The sequence below is a fragment of the Pelobates fuscus genome, chromosome 9 (assembly GCF_036172605.1).
Source record: "Pelobates fuscus isolate aPelFus1 chromosome 9, aPelFus1.pri, whole genome shotgun sequence".
In the NCBI taxonomy this organism is placed as follows: Eukaryota; Metazoa; Chordata; class Amphibia; order Anura; family Pelobatidae; genus Pelobates; species Pelobates fuscus.
In genome coordinates, this window is record NC_086325.1 from 168178303 (window position 1) to 168195727 (window position 17425).

At 47.0% G+C, this 17425-nt stretch overlaps 1 protein-coding gene across 2 annotated transcripts in view; it reads right to left on the reverse strand.

Moving 5' to 3' along the window:
- Positions 1-14373, reverse strand: part of TPRN (taperin) — a 35121-nt gene extending 20748 nt beyond the window's left edge. The window contains exons 1-2 of one of the 2 annotated variants that reach the window (XM_063433051.1): positions 14348-14373; positions 11761-14312 (exon numbers count right to left, since the gene is read on the reverse strand). In XM_063433051.1, the coding sequence (XP_063289121.1) occupies positions 11761-14256 (2496 nt within the window). In that variant the 5' untranslated portion in view covers positions 14257-14312; positions 14348-14373. The other variant, XM_063433049.1, reaches the window with a different exon arrangement.
- Between the last annotated feature and the right edge of the window lie 3052 nt (positions 14374-17425).

A 17425-nucleotide genomic window follows, 5' to 3' on the forward strand; every position in this document is an offset into this window, starting at 1 on the left:
AAATGACCAATCTGTGTGATGTCACTAGCTACACTGCATGCACCGGACGTCACGCCGATCCCAGGATCAATGCACAGGCTTCTGATAAATGACAACAAATAAAAGGACACAGAACGGGACAATCTTAGAACACTGTAACCCAGCCCGTGCCTGGCCAACTGCAGCAAACAATCTGTGAGCTGGAACGCACAGTATTGGCACATTATGTTTTTAATGAGTTTAATTCATATCACAGAGTGCCAGAAAAACAGATATACAGAATATAGATCTCTGATGGCTCCATACATTGAAAAAAACAACATGGCTGCTTGGGTACTACATCTATACATATTGTTGGGCAGCGCATGAAGAGTACTGCCCTACAGCACATAGAATTCCAATGCGGTCGGAAGAGGTATCCTGCATAAACCCTGTATATGTTGCAGGGCAGCTCCATTCCTGCACTGCCCACTGTATGAAGAGATGTCGAGCCGGTAGCTAACTTGTACCCATCTTGGAGGAGACACTATCCAAACACATAGCATCTCAGTCCATAGGATCCATATAAACACGGCATTCAGTATCCCATGTTTAGCACATGCTATGATACCTGAAAATAAGGACCGATTATATATATTGCAATATATACAGGATAGGATAAGGGGGTACGGGCAGAGTTTAGCGCATACCATCATACCATTAAATAAGGACTGATTATATATATTGCAATATATACAGGATAGGATAAGGGGGTACGGGCAGAGATTAGCGCATACTATGATACCATTAAATAAGGACTGATTATATATCGAGATCTATACAGGATAGGAATAAGGGGGTTCGGGCAGAGATTAGCGCATACTATGATACCGTTAAATAAGGACTGATTATATATCGAGATGATACCGTTAAATAAGGACTGATTATATATCGAGATCTATACAGGATCTCTATGCAGAGATTAGCGCATACTATGATACCGTTAAATAAGGACTGATTATATATCGAGATATATACAGGATAGGAATAAGGGGGTACGGGCAGAGATTAGCGCATACTATGATATCATTAAATAAGGACTGATTATATATTGAGATATATACAGGATAGGAATAAGGGGGTACGGGCAGAGATTAGCGCATACTATGATATCATTAAATAAGGACTGATTATATATACAGGATAGGAATAAGGGGGTACGGGCAGAGATTAGCGCATACTATGATATCATTAAATAAGGACTGATTATATATCGAGATATATACAGGATAGGAATAAGGGGGTACGGGCAGAGATTAGCGCATACTATGATACCGTTAGATAAGGACTGATTATATATTGAGATATATACAGGATAGGAATAAGGGGGTACGGGCAGAGATTAGCGCATACTATGATACCGTTAAATAAGGACTGATTATATATTGAGATATATACAGGATAGGAATAAGGGGGTACGGGCAGAGATTAGCGCATACTATGATACCGTTAGATAAGGACTGATTATATATTGAGATATATACAGGATAGGAATAAGGGGGTACGGGCAGAGATTAGCGCATACTATGATACCGTTAAATAAGGACTGATTATATATCGAGATATATACAGGATAGGAATAAGGGGGTACGGGCAGAGATTAGCGCATACTATGATATCATTAAATAAGGACTGATTATATATACAGGATAGGAATAAGGGGGTACGGGCAGAGATTAGCGCATACTATGATACCGTTAGATAAGGACTGATTATATATACAGGATAGGAATAAGGGGGTACGGGCAGAGATTAGCGCATACTATGATACCGTTAAATAAGGACTGATTATATATCGAGATATATACAGGATAGGAATAAGGGGGTACGGGCAGAGATTAGCGCATACTATGATATCATTAAATAAGGACTGATTATATATACAGGATAGGAATAAGGGGGTACGGGCAGAGATTAGCGCATACTATGATATCATTAAATAAGGACTGATTATATATCGAGATATATACAGGATAGGAATAAGGGGGTACGGGCAGAGATTAGCGCATACTATGATATCATTAAATAAGGACTGATTATATATTGAGATATATACAGGATAGGAATAAGGGGGTACGGGCAGAGATTAGCGCATACTATGATATCATTAAATAAGGACTGATTATATATTGAGATATATACAGGATAGGAATAAGGGGGTACGGGCAGAGATTAGCGCATACTATGATATCATTAAATAAGGACTGATTATATATTGAGATATATACAGGATAGAAATAATAGGGGTACATTCAGAGTTTAGCTCATACTATGATACCATTAAATAAGGACTAATTATATATACAGGATAGGAATAAAAGGGGTACAAACATCACACAGTGCCACGAAAAATCCTGAGCTCAGGTCGTCTTGTTTAGACTTTGAAATAAACAGTCTGTAAATACAGAATACCTGGGCTGCCAAACACACCCCGCGCGGACCGGAGTTTTATCCATTTAACCCTTACATTGCTGAACGGTTTCCCAGCAGCTCATACAATTATAGGTCTATATTTAGCTCCAATATCCCAGTTTATTACGCAGAACGCAATCGCAGAAGCTATAAACTGGCGTTCCTGTATAAACATGGACTGATCGAGAGATAGAGCGCTGCTATAGCCAAACGAATGTTGGACTCTAGCCCCAGTGATAGCCTATTAAAGGATTTGGCTGGCTGGCATCCAGTTTTACCGTCGGTTTGGAGAACATTACCCTGCAGCTTTACATCTCAAGGAATGCACTAATCTGATGCTGGATCGGGAGGTGACGTGGGAGGCAGAACTGGTACACTAGTTCTGTGTAATCTAAGGAGGAAACACAAGCAGCTTATTGCTGCTATAAAGAGAACATGGCCTGACAAGCTTTAACATACACCCAGCCCTGGTTACAAGGAAGTAAAGGTGGACGGAGTGTAGCACACCTTGTTACAGGTATAGCAGCCACACATTGTAGCAGTAACAAATTCATAGAAAGCCTTTACAGACACACTATAAAGGCAGCACATCATATTGGGCAGGGGGTTATAGGAGAAAGACCCCATCAGGGGTATCACACAAACTGCTGTCTGGGTACCGGTCTATAGAGCCATTTAATATTTGTCCTGGGGGAGCAAACTAACGATGAGAACCAAGTGAGTACCAAACATTCCAGGATTTATGGGGTTGGGGAGGTCTGGGGCACCCATTGTTCCCTACACGAAAAGCAGACCAGGCTGTGCTTTTAAAAAAAAAAAACAGGCCTGGTTCCACCACTTGTTATTAACTGACCGATATCAGAACCAAGTCCACACCAGATAGAGGGACCCACAACACTGGGGTTCACCAAGTTCAACCTGTACCAGGTTCTTCTGTGGGAGGGTCAGAACGGATAATTAAACCGGTCTTTTACCCCTTTTTTTTATAACAAAATATTAATCTCATACGTGATCAGTTTAAATGAGCTTTTTAACCAACATAACGTGACAAAGGTATAGTGTTAACAAAAGGAAAGCAAATACATCAAGCCTTAATTCCAGATATTTCATAATCTCTCACACCTGCCCCATATTAACAGAGAAACCTCATCTATTGCTCCCAAACAGGTGGAAAATCTCTGAAATGTGATAAACTGCTACACTAATACGAGAGGCTTTGGTAGCAAAGATCTATTTCTAGAGCCCAAGACAATTACCGTCCCGCAGAGCATTATCAGACTAACTGGTTAACGCGGCTGCTGAGCATGGACAGGACATTATCTAATCCTGTTACAATTTGAAGAGTTTAAGTGACTCGCTTTCTAAAAATGGCATTATAAACAGGTTGTTCACAGGCAGGGCCGCCGAGAGGTTTGTGACAATCGAAAAACGAGTATGTCAAAGGTTTTGGGTAAATGAAATGTGACACAAGTGGCATATAAGTCAATAAGAAATAGGTACCGATTCAAGCAAATCATGTGAAACATCTCCAAGGGAGGAGGGATGCATTTATTTGGAGAGAGCATGGGAATTCATTTTATTATCCACACCACAAACATAATATTAAAAGGTAAGTTTATCTTTAAACTGCTGGGGTAACGTAAAGAATGTATATTATTGGTGGTAGCAGGAGAAGAGTGCGGTATATCTGCAGGTCACGTTCTGCAATACAGGTACACCAGCAGGGTTATAAGGAAGTGATTATCATATATACCTATAAATGTATGGAATGTGCCTTTATTACAAGCAATTCCAATGAAAGAAAGAAAAAAAAAAAACCTCTCCTTTCATTTCACGTCTTCTCTGGAGTGCGCGATACCTGCCAATCACTACAACGCTCCCATTGGAGCAGGTTAGGGTAATATGCAGTTTGGCACAGATATGGAAAGACAATTGTTACCAAAACCTGTGCCGCACTCGATCCCAACCGCACTGTAACCCACACGTTATAAGCGGACGGTTATTTAGGTCTATCTGAAGGAGTAATCCCAGCAAGAAGCTGGCTGTGCATGGTACTGCACGCACCTCTTCCACTCACATCAATCACAGCCAGGGGCTTTGGCCTACAAAGTCTGCAGGTTGACATGATGCCTGACCAGGAATGCTGATCAACAGAAATATTAAATTGTATCTTTATAGATTCCATCAGGCTCTCGTCCCTGCTGTCCGCCATAATTTCTCTACTGCTGCTCTGGGAAGGTAAATGGCAGGTGACAGCTGACATGGTCATTCAGCCAGCTTGTCCCTGCCTCGTCATCAATGAGGAACGGATGCATTTATCCATACACCCGACACCTGTACTTTCAATGCTGTCTATTGATGTTGATGCTGTTTTCACTTCTCTATAAGAGTTGCCTCGCCCACTCCAGGGAGCAAAGAAACCAGATCTGGTTCGAGCATTGCCTGCAGCAAGGCATTTTCACTGCCGATAACAATCTGCCATCAGTGAAAGCCGATCCCCAGCCATGCAGGTAGCATGTCGAGCTTACACGAGCCTGGCCTACTTCAGGGAGGCACAAGAGTTTCTCACATTCAGCTCGTACTCTGACAACAAGAGGAATTCACAGGAATAGATAAATGGCGGCCACTGGCAGACCTCCACACCACCACCATCACCACATCCACAGGCTGCGCACAGTGCTCAACAAATCAACTAAACCATCAAACAATCAGCAATGGCTTCCAGGCCAACGGCTCCCTGCGCACACGTTCCACCAGGTTTCCTGACCTTACAGGGGTGTGTTTAAATAGAGATTCGTTTCAGGGGCGCATGCTGGTCCCGCAATGCAGTAGCCAAGCATTCCACGAGCTATGCATAGCCAGAGGTGCCCCGGGCTTTTTCATGGAACAAAAAAGTCCCAGAAATTGGGAAGAGAGACCTGATTCAGGTTAAGCAGATTTTTGAGTAATTAATCATTCTTACTAGTCTGCTTTTTTGATCTGGAAGATGAAGTGGACTGCCCATCTCCTCACAGGGGGTTGAATAAACATATCCCAGAATCCTTTTCACACTCCACGTGAGAAAATAATTATTAGGCTATTATAAAAGGGACAGTGTAGGCACCATAACCATCTCACTGAAGTGGTTATAGTGCCTGGAGTCTCCTGGTGCTGTCCAGCCATCCAGTATTAAACCATTTTCGAGCAGTTTAACACCGAAAGTGGGTGCCTGGCTTCCCATAGCTCCGCCCCCACTGGAGGTGCGGCTAAGGCAGAGATTACACATGTCCTTTTAGCCATATCAATTTATACCAGCAATGGGTGCTGTGATAGGCTGCAAGTGGTCAGCTGACACTGAGCCAATCCCAGCCACCCACTGCTGCTTACGCTATTGCTTCCTCATAAACCCAAGCAGTACACCCTTCACACAGCTCCATCCCGGCTTGCTCCAACGTTAGATAGATTGCCAGACACCTGAATCCCTCCAGTGTGAGCGCCAAGGGAGCTGCTACCAGGTACTCTGCCCCTGGATTCTACGTGAACCAAATATAAAGCATGGCTGCCACGCAATGGACACACGCGTGACGCTACGTAATTGCAATTCAAAGTAAAGTGAATTAAACATTCTCTGCCATAACTCTCCCCAATTACCGATGGAAAGGGGAGCTGAGCCCTGATTACCATAGACATGTCCTTAAATTGTGAGCTATAAAAGCACTCCGTGTATAGGTAAACTGCACATTGTGACAAGCACAGCGAATACGGAATCCATTTCATCCACACGGGATTGGAGCAAAATTCCAACTTCTTACTGGCGTGCGTACAAATCCAACTGGCTGGCAGCATTGTTCCAACACCTTACATGCCAACGCATTGCAAAGCAAACACCCAGCACTTGAAGGGTAAATATCCGTGACTGAATCTTCCCTATCTGGTGTAAGAGAGGAAGTGACAATGAGGTCATACATTCGCATTCTGAGCCTTCCACCTGCTTCCTGTGGAAATCAGAATGACACATATTATGGACACATTTAAAGTGGACCCCAACATCACCAATCCGCCCGATGATCCACGGCAGGCTTTATTAAACTTTGATCTATAGGTGGTCACTAGAAATGAAGAACTTGCTTTGTCCTCTATAACTGGTACAAGAACGCGGTGGGGGCCAACATTGTCCACTCACTCACTGTTACAGAGTCACTTTTGCCCAAATACGGGCAGCATAGCACAATTCTCAATAATTCAACTTGCAATAACTTTGGCTGCACAATGTTCAGATTAATAAATCACAAAGTGGTGTTTGTGTGACATTTACAAGACTACGTAAACGGTTGATGTATTCAGAACCTGTTTCGTTTACTTGCTATGGGATAAACTACACAATTTATAATCACGAGCTCCCAGCTGAACACGGATGTACATAATAAAGTGCCCCCGGCCTTGTCTGCAGTCCCAGGTCGATAGACCTAGCCATTAAATCAGACGGAGGAGCCAGTGACAGAGCAGCTAACATTTTACTAAATGCAAATTCCCACGTCACCCTAAGGGCTGCAAGGAGAATGTAGGCTGAAGCACACTAACAAGGCCCAGAGAAGCCAAAATTGGTCCAAGATTTAGGGGTGAATGAAAAGAAGAAATTACTAATCTGAGCCAGCGTGAAATGGGGGCTTATTTACAATAAACAGTGACTTGTATCGCGCTGGTTGAAAATTCACAGACTTTTGACAAAAAGCGGGCAAGTCAGAGTCACAAGCCAATTGCTACATCATCCTGCTTGAGCTCAGAGTGCAATATGTTCCCCAAGTCTCATGCACTGATTAAAGAACACAAAAAGAGCCCATTTAAAACATATTCGTCAGATACTTCACACGCCCGACTCTCAGAGTTTGGCATCAGTTCCTTCCTCTTCCCGTATTGCTAAATCCCCCCCACAACGTGAAGATTTAATTTGCAGAAAGCATTAAAGATTCATTTTATATAAAACCATAAAACCACAGGCGTCACCCCAGCTATGGGAGTCACCACTATTCCCAAGTGATGCTGGTTCCTGGATGTACACCCAGTTAGGCAACAACAAGTCACACAAGATAAAGCTCTCCAACCGAACATTAAAAGGTGCAGTCCATCCAACGAGCTGCGCTCTGCGTGTCGAGGCCTGTACCGGGAGAGCCCTCAGAGGATGCTGTCCCCAGGGGCCAACGAACCCAATTGCAGAAAGCAGTGTGTATCTCCTAACATCAATCCTAATTGTAACTAAAAGGGGAATTACAAAGTGTAAGGTAACATGGAAGATTTGAGTTCATTCACCAACCTAGCTGTGGTCACAGCTTGCCGATGTAAGCCTACATTTAGCCGTTTAGTTTTCAGTTCGTGACAATTTGCTGTTTAGTGAATAAACCCCTGATTTTAAACTGTACCGAAGGGTCCCACAATTCCCTTATTTTAGCATAACCCCTGGATTGCTGGCTGTGAAGGGGTCAGACGCAAGCGTGGAAATGATAAGTCATCACAACAGACGTGCAAATGTCCAGTTAATATAAAGAAAAAAATTAATGAACCATTTTAGAAATGATTAACACAGAATGGGTGATGCGGCGTTCATGATTAACGCAGGCAGTTTTTGGCCAGTCTGTCCCCCTCCGTAGCCGATATACTTGTTCTGGTTATGAACACATTAATCAGTCACAGTTTACAGGGAGCGCAAGACATTTCTCAGCGTCCCGACATTTGGACTTTGCAATCGCTGCGCAGTTTTAGGCGTATACACCGCGTTCACAGTGCAAATCTGAACAATTTTATACAGCTGAACCATTATGGCTGGGGGTGGTGGGTATCTGGAGAATTTCGGGGAGAGTACAGCTATAATATTATACAAAGAACAGGAAGTATAGAGTACGTCTTATCGTTGGCTGAACCTTGGACCAGCATGCACTCATTCTGGAGTATAAATAAAAGCCATATGTCACATGACGCAGACAACGTCAACTTTTATCACTAGGCCGAGAGGATGTGTAGATATGCACATTCCAATAATGCACTGCTCTAATTACCACCTTAATTATACCAATGGGCAGAAAGCAGTATCTCCAGATACCAGTAGATCATGCAGTGGAGTGTCCACTGACACACATTCATATGTTAAACCAGGGCTTGACAAATTTACTTTGAATCTACGAGCCAGCTAAAAAAGTTAGGAGCCAGATTGTTTTTTTTTTTAAGACTTACAAAGCTTTATATTCAACGACAAAAATACAATTCTTAAAGGGACACTATAGTCACCAGGACCTCTACAGCTTAATGTAGTGATTCTGGTGTCTAGAGCCTGTCCCTGCAGACTTTTCAATGTAAACACTGCCTTTTCAGAGGAAACGCAGTGTTTACATTGCTTACTAGTGACACCTCTAGTGACCGTCACTCAGACGGTCAATAGAGATGCTTCCTGTTTTAGTGCTGCACAGTGTGCGCTGAACGCTCCCCATAGAGATGCATTTATTCAATGCATATCTATGAGGAGATGCTGATTGGTGCAGTGTTTTGCAGCTAATCCTATGGGAAAATTTAGGATTGGCTGAGATCATCAAGTTTGATCATCTCAGCCATAGAGGCAGGGCAGTCGAGGGGAGACCAGCACACCGTAAAAAAAAAAAAGTGAATAAAAATACCATTCTCTTGTGAACGGAAGGGGTCTGGCCACCTAAACGGAAACACACACACCATTACAGAGATAGACACACAGAGCAGGTACCGTTAGCTATATAAAGGTCCATCATGTCCGGTTTGTATAGTAGGTGAATATTACATGGGCTCAGGAACGTACTCCTCCGATAACCATGGAATGACAAGTGAGCTTGCAGGACCATGGAAAGCAAGGCTAAAGGTCTCACTTCACACCCCAAGATTCTCAGCCAGCATGGAGCATTCACCGTACTCTAAAAATATAGTGGAAAAACTGACCATGTGGCCATTGAGCACTAAGTGACAACTTAGGCAGGACCCACCAAGAGGCCACAATACATGGCCAGCCACGAGAGCTCCTGGCTGGCATTAGACCCTGCCCTCCCCACACACCCAGCATCGTAACGCCGGTCCCAGCCAGGGAACACTATAAATGCAGAACACTTTGTTCCAGCATAGAAGGGCAGGGCAGGCCACAGGCTCTGCATACCCGCAGCGCTCACCCGAAACCTGGCTGTTTACAGAGGAAACCACATTAATGGGGCCACAAACAGGATCTGTGAACAGCACAAGAAAAATCCCCAGCGCTCTGTATAGCCGGCACAGTGTACGGCCTGAACAGACTAATGTAAAACTGGGGATCACAGCTTAATGGGCTTCTTTTAGGTTCCAAGGAACCACAGGAGGAGAAACAAATACATTCTATTGGATGTGCTGAAAACATTGACACCACTTGCGGTTAAAGCAGGGGAACACATTCCCACGATGCCTTAACAAAAATAAAGGAGCAATTCATTGTTAAAAATTGTAATTTCATGTTTAACATTGGGACGCTCCCCTTTAGCATTAATAAAAAAGTAACCCCACCTATTTTCCTTTGCCCACAGAGCCTCCTCAGCGCAGCCCACTCGCGATCGATGATCTCAGGTCCAATCCAATACCTCTATTAATAAAGTAATGGGGGAACTACGGGTGCATGCGCAGCATTGCAGCTCTCACCACGGTCACCACACAGAGAAGCAACATCCTAGGGGATTGGAGTGCTCCTTTAACATGAAACACTCACTGCTCACCATTGGAGTACTATATAGAGCGCTTTGTTTTACATTTTTAAACCAAATCTAGAAATCAGTTTTTTTTAGCCATTATCATACCACGTACATCACTATGGAAGGAATACCCTACTTAAAGGCTGAGCAGTATGGAAAACAAGGAAGGCCCCTATCGGGCCAAGCCCCTAACTCCAAATTTGACTGCAATTTCTGGAGCAGAACCTGGGGCAGCTAACGGACACTAAAGGACTACATTTCCAAGTCATTAATAAACTGGATCTAAATTGGAGAAAAAGAAGGATGATTTCTACACCTGAATGTAAAAAGATAAAAAGTCATAAACACGGAATCTATGAGATATGAGCCAAATATTGAGGAATTTGTTGAAATATAAAATGATGTAAATGGACGCTAGCTGAGGGAAGTGTCAGGAATCAGAAGGAGGTGTAGATGAAGGCACAGTCTCCCAGCAGAGGTGGTAGGGGCCGATACAAATACACAGGGGTTTTAATAAACACAGATTCAAGTGAATTCAAAACTGAAATGAAAATTCGGTGCTAAAAACAGACAAGTCGTGACTATAGCGGAGTGGTCAGCTATTTCTGCCTAGGTTTTGCGTTCCGTTCCTACATTTCCCAGTTTAGAGATTAACCACTCTCCTGGAATGTTTCAGTTACCGTATTCAACGTGAATTTCAAATTTCAGGACAAAATAGCCAAAAACTAGAAAAAAATATTTTAAAAAAAATCTCCAAGTGTTCAGCTAATTTGTACTTAAATGTTTAGTTCATTTTGAATTCTCAGTTGTGTGTATAACCCGGTCAGTGTTTAAAAACAAACAAACAAAAAACTTTGCATTAAATTATGACTTCATATAGCGAGGGTAAAAAACAAACAAAAAACACAAGAATCAAGTCAAATCCCTTTAACTCTAACTATGAATTATTGTCGGAGGTTTACTTTCTGCTGGTGTAGTCGTCATTCCTTGAATAACCCTTTCACTGTCAGACAGAACAGCCGTCATTAACCTGTGTTTTACCTGGGCGATATGTATGAAAACAAAAATGGATCACAGTAAAAACAGAACTTTCCATTATTCTGCCTGCAGAGAAATATCTTACATTATCCTCAGCCGGCCACTAGACTCGAATTGTGGTTTAATACAGGTTTATTCTGTAAACCAGAAATTGGGGAGGAATCACAATGAAAATATCGCACATTGAATTTTAAAATATCAGAGCTGGAAAAATTCTAAAAATGTTGCTTTTCCTTTGTCTTTTCTCCCCAATTTTAACATTTATTGAATAAAACATGTAGATCACACGGGGTGGAGAGCCAAAGGTTAGCAATCAATCACTAATCTACAAAAAAAACATGTTTTTTTAAAAAAATAAACACAAAACTTAACGAGTCAATCTAATGGAAAAGAAAACGCTTCTGATTATATTACACAAAGTCAATATGAGAATGGGCTTCCTGCACACTGTGTGGGATTGGCCATCACAGAGGAAAGGGTTTGACTTTCTGTAATAATAATTGCTCAGAACAGTCCAGGGCCATGTTTACAGACTGGCTGCTAAAATCTTGGGAATGTTCCTCAAACAAACCCGTTCTCAATGATTTACCTTCTTTCTAGTCGAGCCATTCTTGGACAGACAGGATTTGGACAGTGAGAGGTATCCACCAATGACCTGGATCTCATCCACGGTGGGATACCGCTTTTTGAGCAAAGCTCCAAGTTCAGAATAAGGTGCATCATTCCCATCAGAAGGCTTTCTTTTAGACCGGCTTTCATCATCGTCCTCTTCTTCAATGATAGGTGTTCTAAAGGCCTCCTGCTCGGTTATTGGCTTCCTTCTGGGGACCACCGTGAACGTATTCCCGACTTTATTGCGGACAGAGGACAGTGAAGCATGAGGGCGATAAGAAGGCGCAGATGAATCTGTTCCTTTCACGTCTGCTTTGTTTTCTTGACTTAGCTCTCCAACATCATTAGTGACTACATCATCAATATTTGTGATGGGAATATCAGATTTAATAACACCCTCGTGTATGTTAGTGACAGGTAAGACATCATTTCTTTTGTCATGTTGAACACTACTAATGTACTCCAACTCTGCGCCAACATCAGTGAATGAGTGTCCTTCAGTGGCAGAGTGAGCTGGTAAAAGACCACTCTTCCAATCAAAGTCGTAGAGTGCGGGCACTGTAGAAGCCTTCTGTGACTCAGTCTGCTCCAGTCTTTCAACTGGATTAGAAATGTCCCCTCTGGCCGAAAAACTTTCACCTCCATTTGACAGGATGCCATTTTCATAAGGAGCATCGGTGCAATCCAGCTTGGAACCATTATATATGGAAGCACTATTTTTTACTTTTGGCCTGTTGATCGAAGACTGCATGGCTGTATCATGTTTTGGTGCAGAAGGGGCCTGCCTCTTCTTTGGAACAAAAACAAAAGAGTTTTTGGACTGCATTCGGATGTTTGCGAGTGCCTTAGCCTGGATGTCATTTTCTCCGATGTTCGTCAGGTCTGGTTTTGGAGCTGGCCTGATCTCGAAAGAGTCATTGGTGCTAGTTGAGGCAGACACTCGCTTTTGCTGGTTTGGAGTGGCACTGCTGGAAGCTGGGTCACAGTGGTTGTACGATGAACACAAACCTGATTCAGTGGCACTGGATTCAGGGGGAATGATTGTTCTAGCATGGTCTACCTCACACTTTGGCCCCCAGCTTTTGGCCCCAAGGGAGATCTCACTAGAAGAAACACTTGCAGTAGATGGCACTTGCCCACTTCCCTCAGATACCTTGTAGCCCCTGCTTCTTCTGCTTTTAGAAAGAAGGTCTTCTATTTTTACAGAGCCATCTGCCTTAGCACTTACATTGGACTGGTCAATATGACCATTCGTAAGAGGCAGGCTCTCTTTTGCCTGGCTTCCACTAGTTTCAGGTCTGGTAGAATTCCAAGATGTGGCTTTTGGGTTGATGACAATTGTATTTCTACCAGTCTTCTGGGACCCAGTCAAAAACTTGGACAAAGGCAAATTGTTTTGTGAGGAGCCCACTTCAAACTTTTCAATAAAGGATGCCACCACAGCTGACACACTCTTCTCATCTGTGGAGGTCTCGTAATGAGGCGATAGTGGACCTACCACCAGAGGGGTTGTGGAAACAGGTGCAACTACTGCAGGTGGAGATACGGGACTGGTAGGTCTTTTATGAAACAAACCAGGGTCAGGGATAGAGTGGACAGTTGGTGGTTTGGAAGGTAACCATGAAGGATTGTTTAAGGGAAACCGTTTACTGTCCTCATCTAAAAATGAGGAAGATGAAGGCGATATCTCCCCAGACCGCTTGGCTGCCTTGTTCACGGGTGCTTGGCTTTGCCGCTCAATGATAAGAGGCTTTGGCAACATGGTGGGCTTACGGTGTGAGGGCTGAGAGTCTCTATCCAGCAGATTTTCCCAGCTCCTGGTTCGCACAGGCTTACTGTGGCCATGGTCAAACTTCTCCAGCAGTCTGCTCACCCTGCCAGCCTCTTCCAACACAGCATTGTCCTCCTGGCCTAGAGAAACTGACTCATTGACCTTCATGGAAGGGTCAGGCTCGTAAATGACCACCTCAGACGCTCTAATCTCTGTCACTTTGCTGCCCCTTTTGGCCAGCAGCTCCTCCATTGGGTCACGGTGATGTTTGCTCCCTGTGTTCTCCTCTGCGGAAGTCCTGCCGAAGTAGCCGGGGTCAGACTCGATGATGATGATGTTCTCAGCCCTGATGGTCCTGATGCCTGGTACGTTGCTGTACATGTCCAGCAAGTGCCGAATAGGGGAGGTTTGCTGTTGGCTCCTGCCTGGGGAGTGCTGGGAGCCCCACCTGCGCCGCCGCTCTTTCTCCAACTTGATAAAAGGGTTTTCATGAAGGGGCCCTAGGCTGTCCTGCAGCACCAAAGTCTCTGTAGGGCCCCGCTCCTGGGGCCGGCCTCTCTTGGGGGACCCTTCCCTGGCTGGGGGCAGACTGCCCATCTTTGCCCGCTTCCTCTCCAGCACCTCCAGCTTCCAGGCAGGCATGTTTCCAGCCTCCAGCCCCGGCCGTGCCCAGCTCCTGCTACTCCCACCACTCACAGCCATACTTGGTCTGTGCTGCTTTCAATGGCTCAGCTTCTCAGCAGCTCCAGCTCCTCACACTAAGCTCCAGCTCCTCACACTAAGCTCCTCAAACACCAACTCCAGCAAATCAGACCCAGCTCCAGCTCCTCCTCCGACTCAGCTCCTTAAACACCAACTCAGCTCCTCAGACTCAGCTCCTCAGAAGCTGCTCGGTTCCTGAGACACTGGCTCCCCTTGGCTCCAGCAGCCTGTGTCTGTCTGTCTGTCTCTGTGTGTGTGTGTGTGTGTGTGTTTCTCCGGCTCTGCCCGGCCGCTGGCTGCTCCGCTCACTGACTGAGTGACTGAGTGCGCGCACAGAGTACTTCAGAAAGCCACGCCTACAGCCACGCCCACTGCTCTCTGACTGGAGGAAACGCTGACAGGGGAGCACTGAGTCCGCCCATGCCACGCCCCCTGAGTGACAGATCCATATTAAACCCGCCCGTTAATAGACACCTGGGAGGAAGGACATTGAGCCCGCCCACTGAGCACGTAAACCACGCCTCTCCCTCACTGACAGACGGAGACCACAAACCTGTCAGAGGAGACTCCGCCTACCTACGGGGCGTGTCTCCGCGCTCACAGCGAGGCTTGGAACGCAAATACTCCCTCCTCCCTGCACGCGGACTGTCAGAGCTGCCCGGAGTCCTCCCAGCATGCTCCGCGGGTAGCTCGGTCTGTTCAATGACAGACAGCACATGGCGGGTCTGGTAACCATAGCAACAGCACCCAAGTCATATACCTACCTACTGTACCCCCTCCTTAACCTACCAACTACCTCCCCCCACCTACCTACCCAGTGACCCCCCACCTACCCAGTGTCTCCCCCCCACCTACCTACCCAGTGTCTCCCCCCACCTACCCAGTGTCTCTCCCACCTACCTACCCAGTGTCTCTCCCACCTACCTACCCAGTGTCTCTCCCACCTACCTACCCAGTGTCTCCCCCCCACCTACCTACCCAGTGTCTCCCCCCCACCTACCTACCCAGTGTCTCTCCCACCTACCTACCCAGTGTCTCTCCCACCTACCTACCCAGTGTCTCCCCCCCACCTACCTACCCAGTGTCTCCCCCCCACCTACCTACCCAGTGTCTCTCCCACCTACCTACCCAGTGTCTCTCCCACCTACCTACCCAGTGTCTCTCCCACCTACCTACCCAGTGTCTCCCCCCCACCTACCTACCCAGTGTCTCCCCCCACCTACCTACCCAGTGTCTCCCCCCACCTACCTACCCAGTGTCTCCCCCCCACCTACCTACCCAGTGTCTCTCCCACCTACCTACCCAGTGTCTCCCCCCACCTACCCAGTGTCTCCCCCCACCTACCCAGTGTCTCCCCCCCACCTACCTACCCAGTGTCTCTCCCACCTACCTACCCAGTGTCTCTCCCACCTACCTACCCAGTGTCTCTCCCACCTACCTACCCAGTGTCTCTCCCACCTACCTACCCAGTGTCTCTCCCACCTACCTACCCAGTGTCTCCCCCCCACCTACCTACCCAGTGTCTCCCCCCACCTACCTACCCAGTGTCTCCCCCCCACCTACCTACCCAGTGTCTCCCCCCCACCTACCTACCCAGTGTCTCTCCCACCTACCTACCCAGTGTCTCCCCCCCACCTACCCAGTGTCTCCCCCCCACCTACCTACCCAGTGTCTCTCCCACCTACCTACCCAGTGTCTCCCCCCCACCTACCCAGTGTCTCCCCCCCACCTACCTACCTACCTACCCAGTGTCTCTCCCACCTACCTACCCAGTGTCTCCCCCCACCTACCCAGTGTCTCTCCCACCTACCTACCCAGTGTCTCTCCCACCTACCTACCCAGTGTCTCTCCCACCTACCTACCCAGTGTCTCTCCCACCTACCTACCCAGTGTCTCCCCCCCACCTACCTACCCAGTGTCTCCCCCCCACCTACCTACCCAGTGTCTCCCCCCCACCTACCTACCCAGTGTCTCCCCCCACCTACCTACCCAGTGTCTCCCCCCACCTACCTACCCAGTGTCTCCCCCCACCTACCTACCCAGTGTCTCTCCCACCTACCTACCCAGTGTCTCTCCCACCTACCTACCCAGTGTCTCTCCCACCTACCTACCCAGTGTCTCTCCCACCTACCTACCCAGTGTCTCCCCCCACCTACCTACCCAGTGTCTCCCCCCACCTACCTACCCAGTGTCTCCCCCCACCTACCTACCCAGTGTCTCCCCCCACCTACCTACCCAGTGTCTCCCACCCACCTACCTACCCAGTGTCTCCCACCCACCTACCTACCCAGTGTCTTCTCCCACCTACCTACCCAGTGTCTCCCCCCCACCTACCTACCCAGTGTCTCCCCCCCACCTACCTACCCAGTGTCTCCCCCCCACCTACCTACCCAGTGTGTCCCCCCCACCTAGCTACCCAGTGTCTCCCCCCCACCTAGCTACCCAGTGTCTCCCCCCCACCTAGCTACCCAGTGTCTCCCCCCCACCTAGCTACCCAGTGTCTCCCCCCCACCTAGCTACCCAGTGTCTCCCCCCCACCTAGCTACCCAGTGTCTCCCCCCCACCTAGCTACCCAGTGTCTCCCCCCCACCTAGCTACCCAGTGTCTCCCCCCCCACCTAGCTACCCAGTGTCTCCCCCACCTACCTACCCAGGGGGGGAGACACTGGGTAGGTAGGTGGGGGGGAGACACCTACCCCCACCTACCTACCCAGTGTCTCCCCCCACCTACCTACCCAGTGTCTCCCCCCACCTACCTACCCAGTGTCTCCCCCCACCTACCTACCCAGTGTCTCCCCACACCTACCTACCCAGTGTCTCCCCCACCTACCTACCCAGTGTCTCCCCCACCTACCTACCCAGTGTCTCCCCCACCTACCTACCCAGTGTCTCCCACCCACCTACCTACCCAGTGTCTCCCACCCACCTACCTACCCAGTGTCTCCCACCCACCTACCTACCCAGTGTCTCCCCACACCTACCTACCCAGTATCTCCCCCCACCTACCTACCCAGTATCTCCCCCACCTACCTACCCAGTGTCTCCCCCACCTACCTACCCAGTGTCTCCCCCACCTACCTACCCAGTGTCTCCCCACCTACCTACCCAGTGTCTCCCCCCCACCTACCTACCCAGTGTCTCCCCCCCACCTACCTACCCAGTGTCTCCCC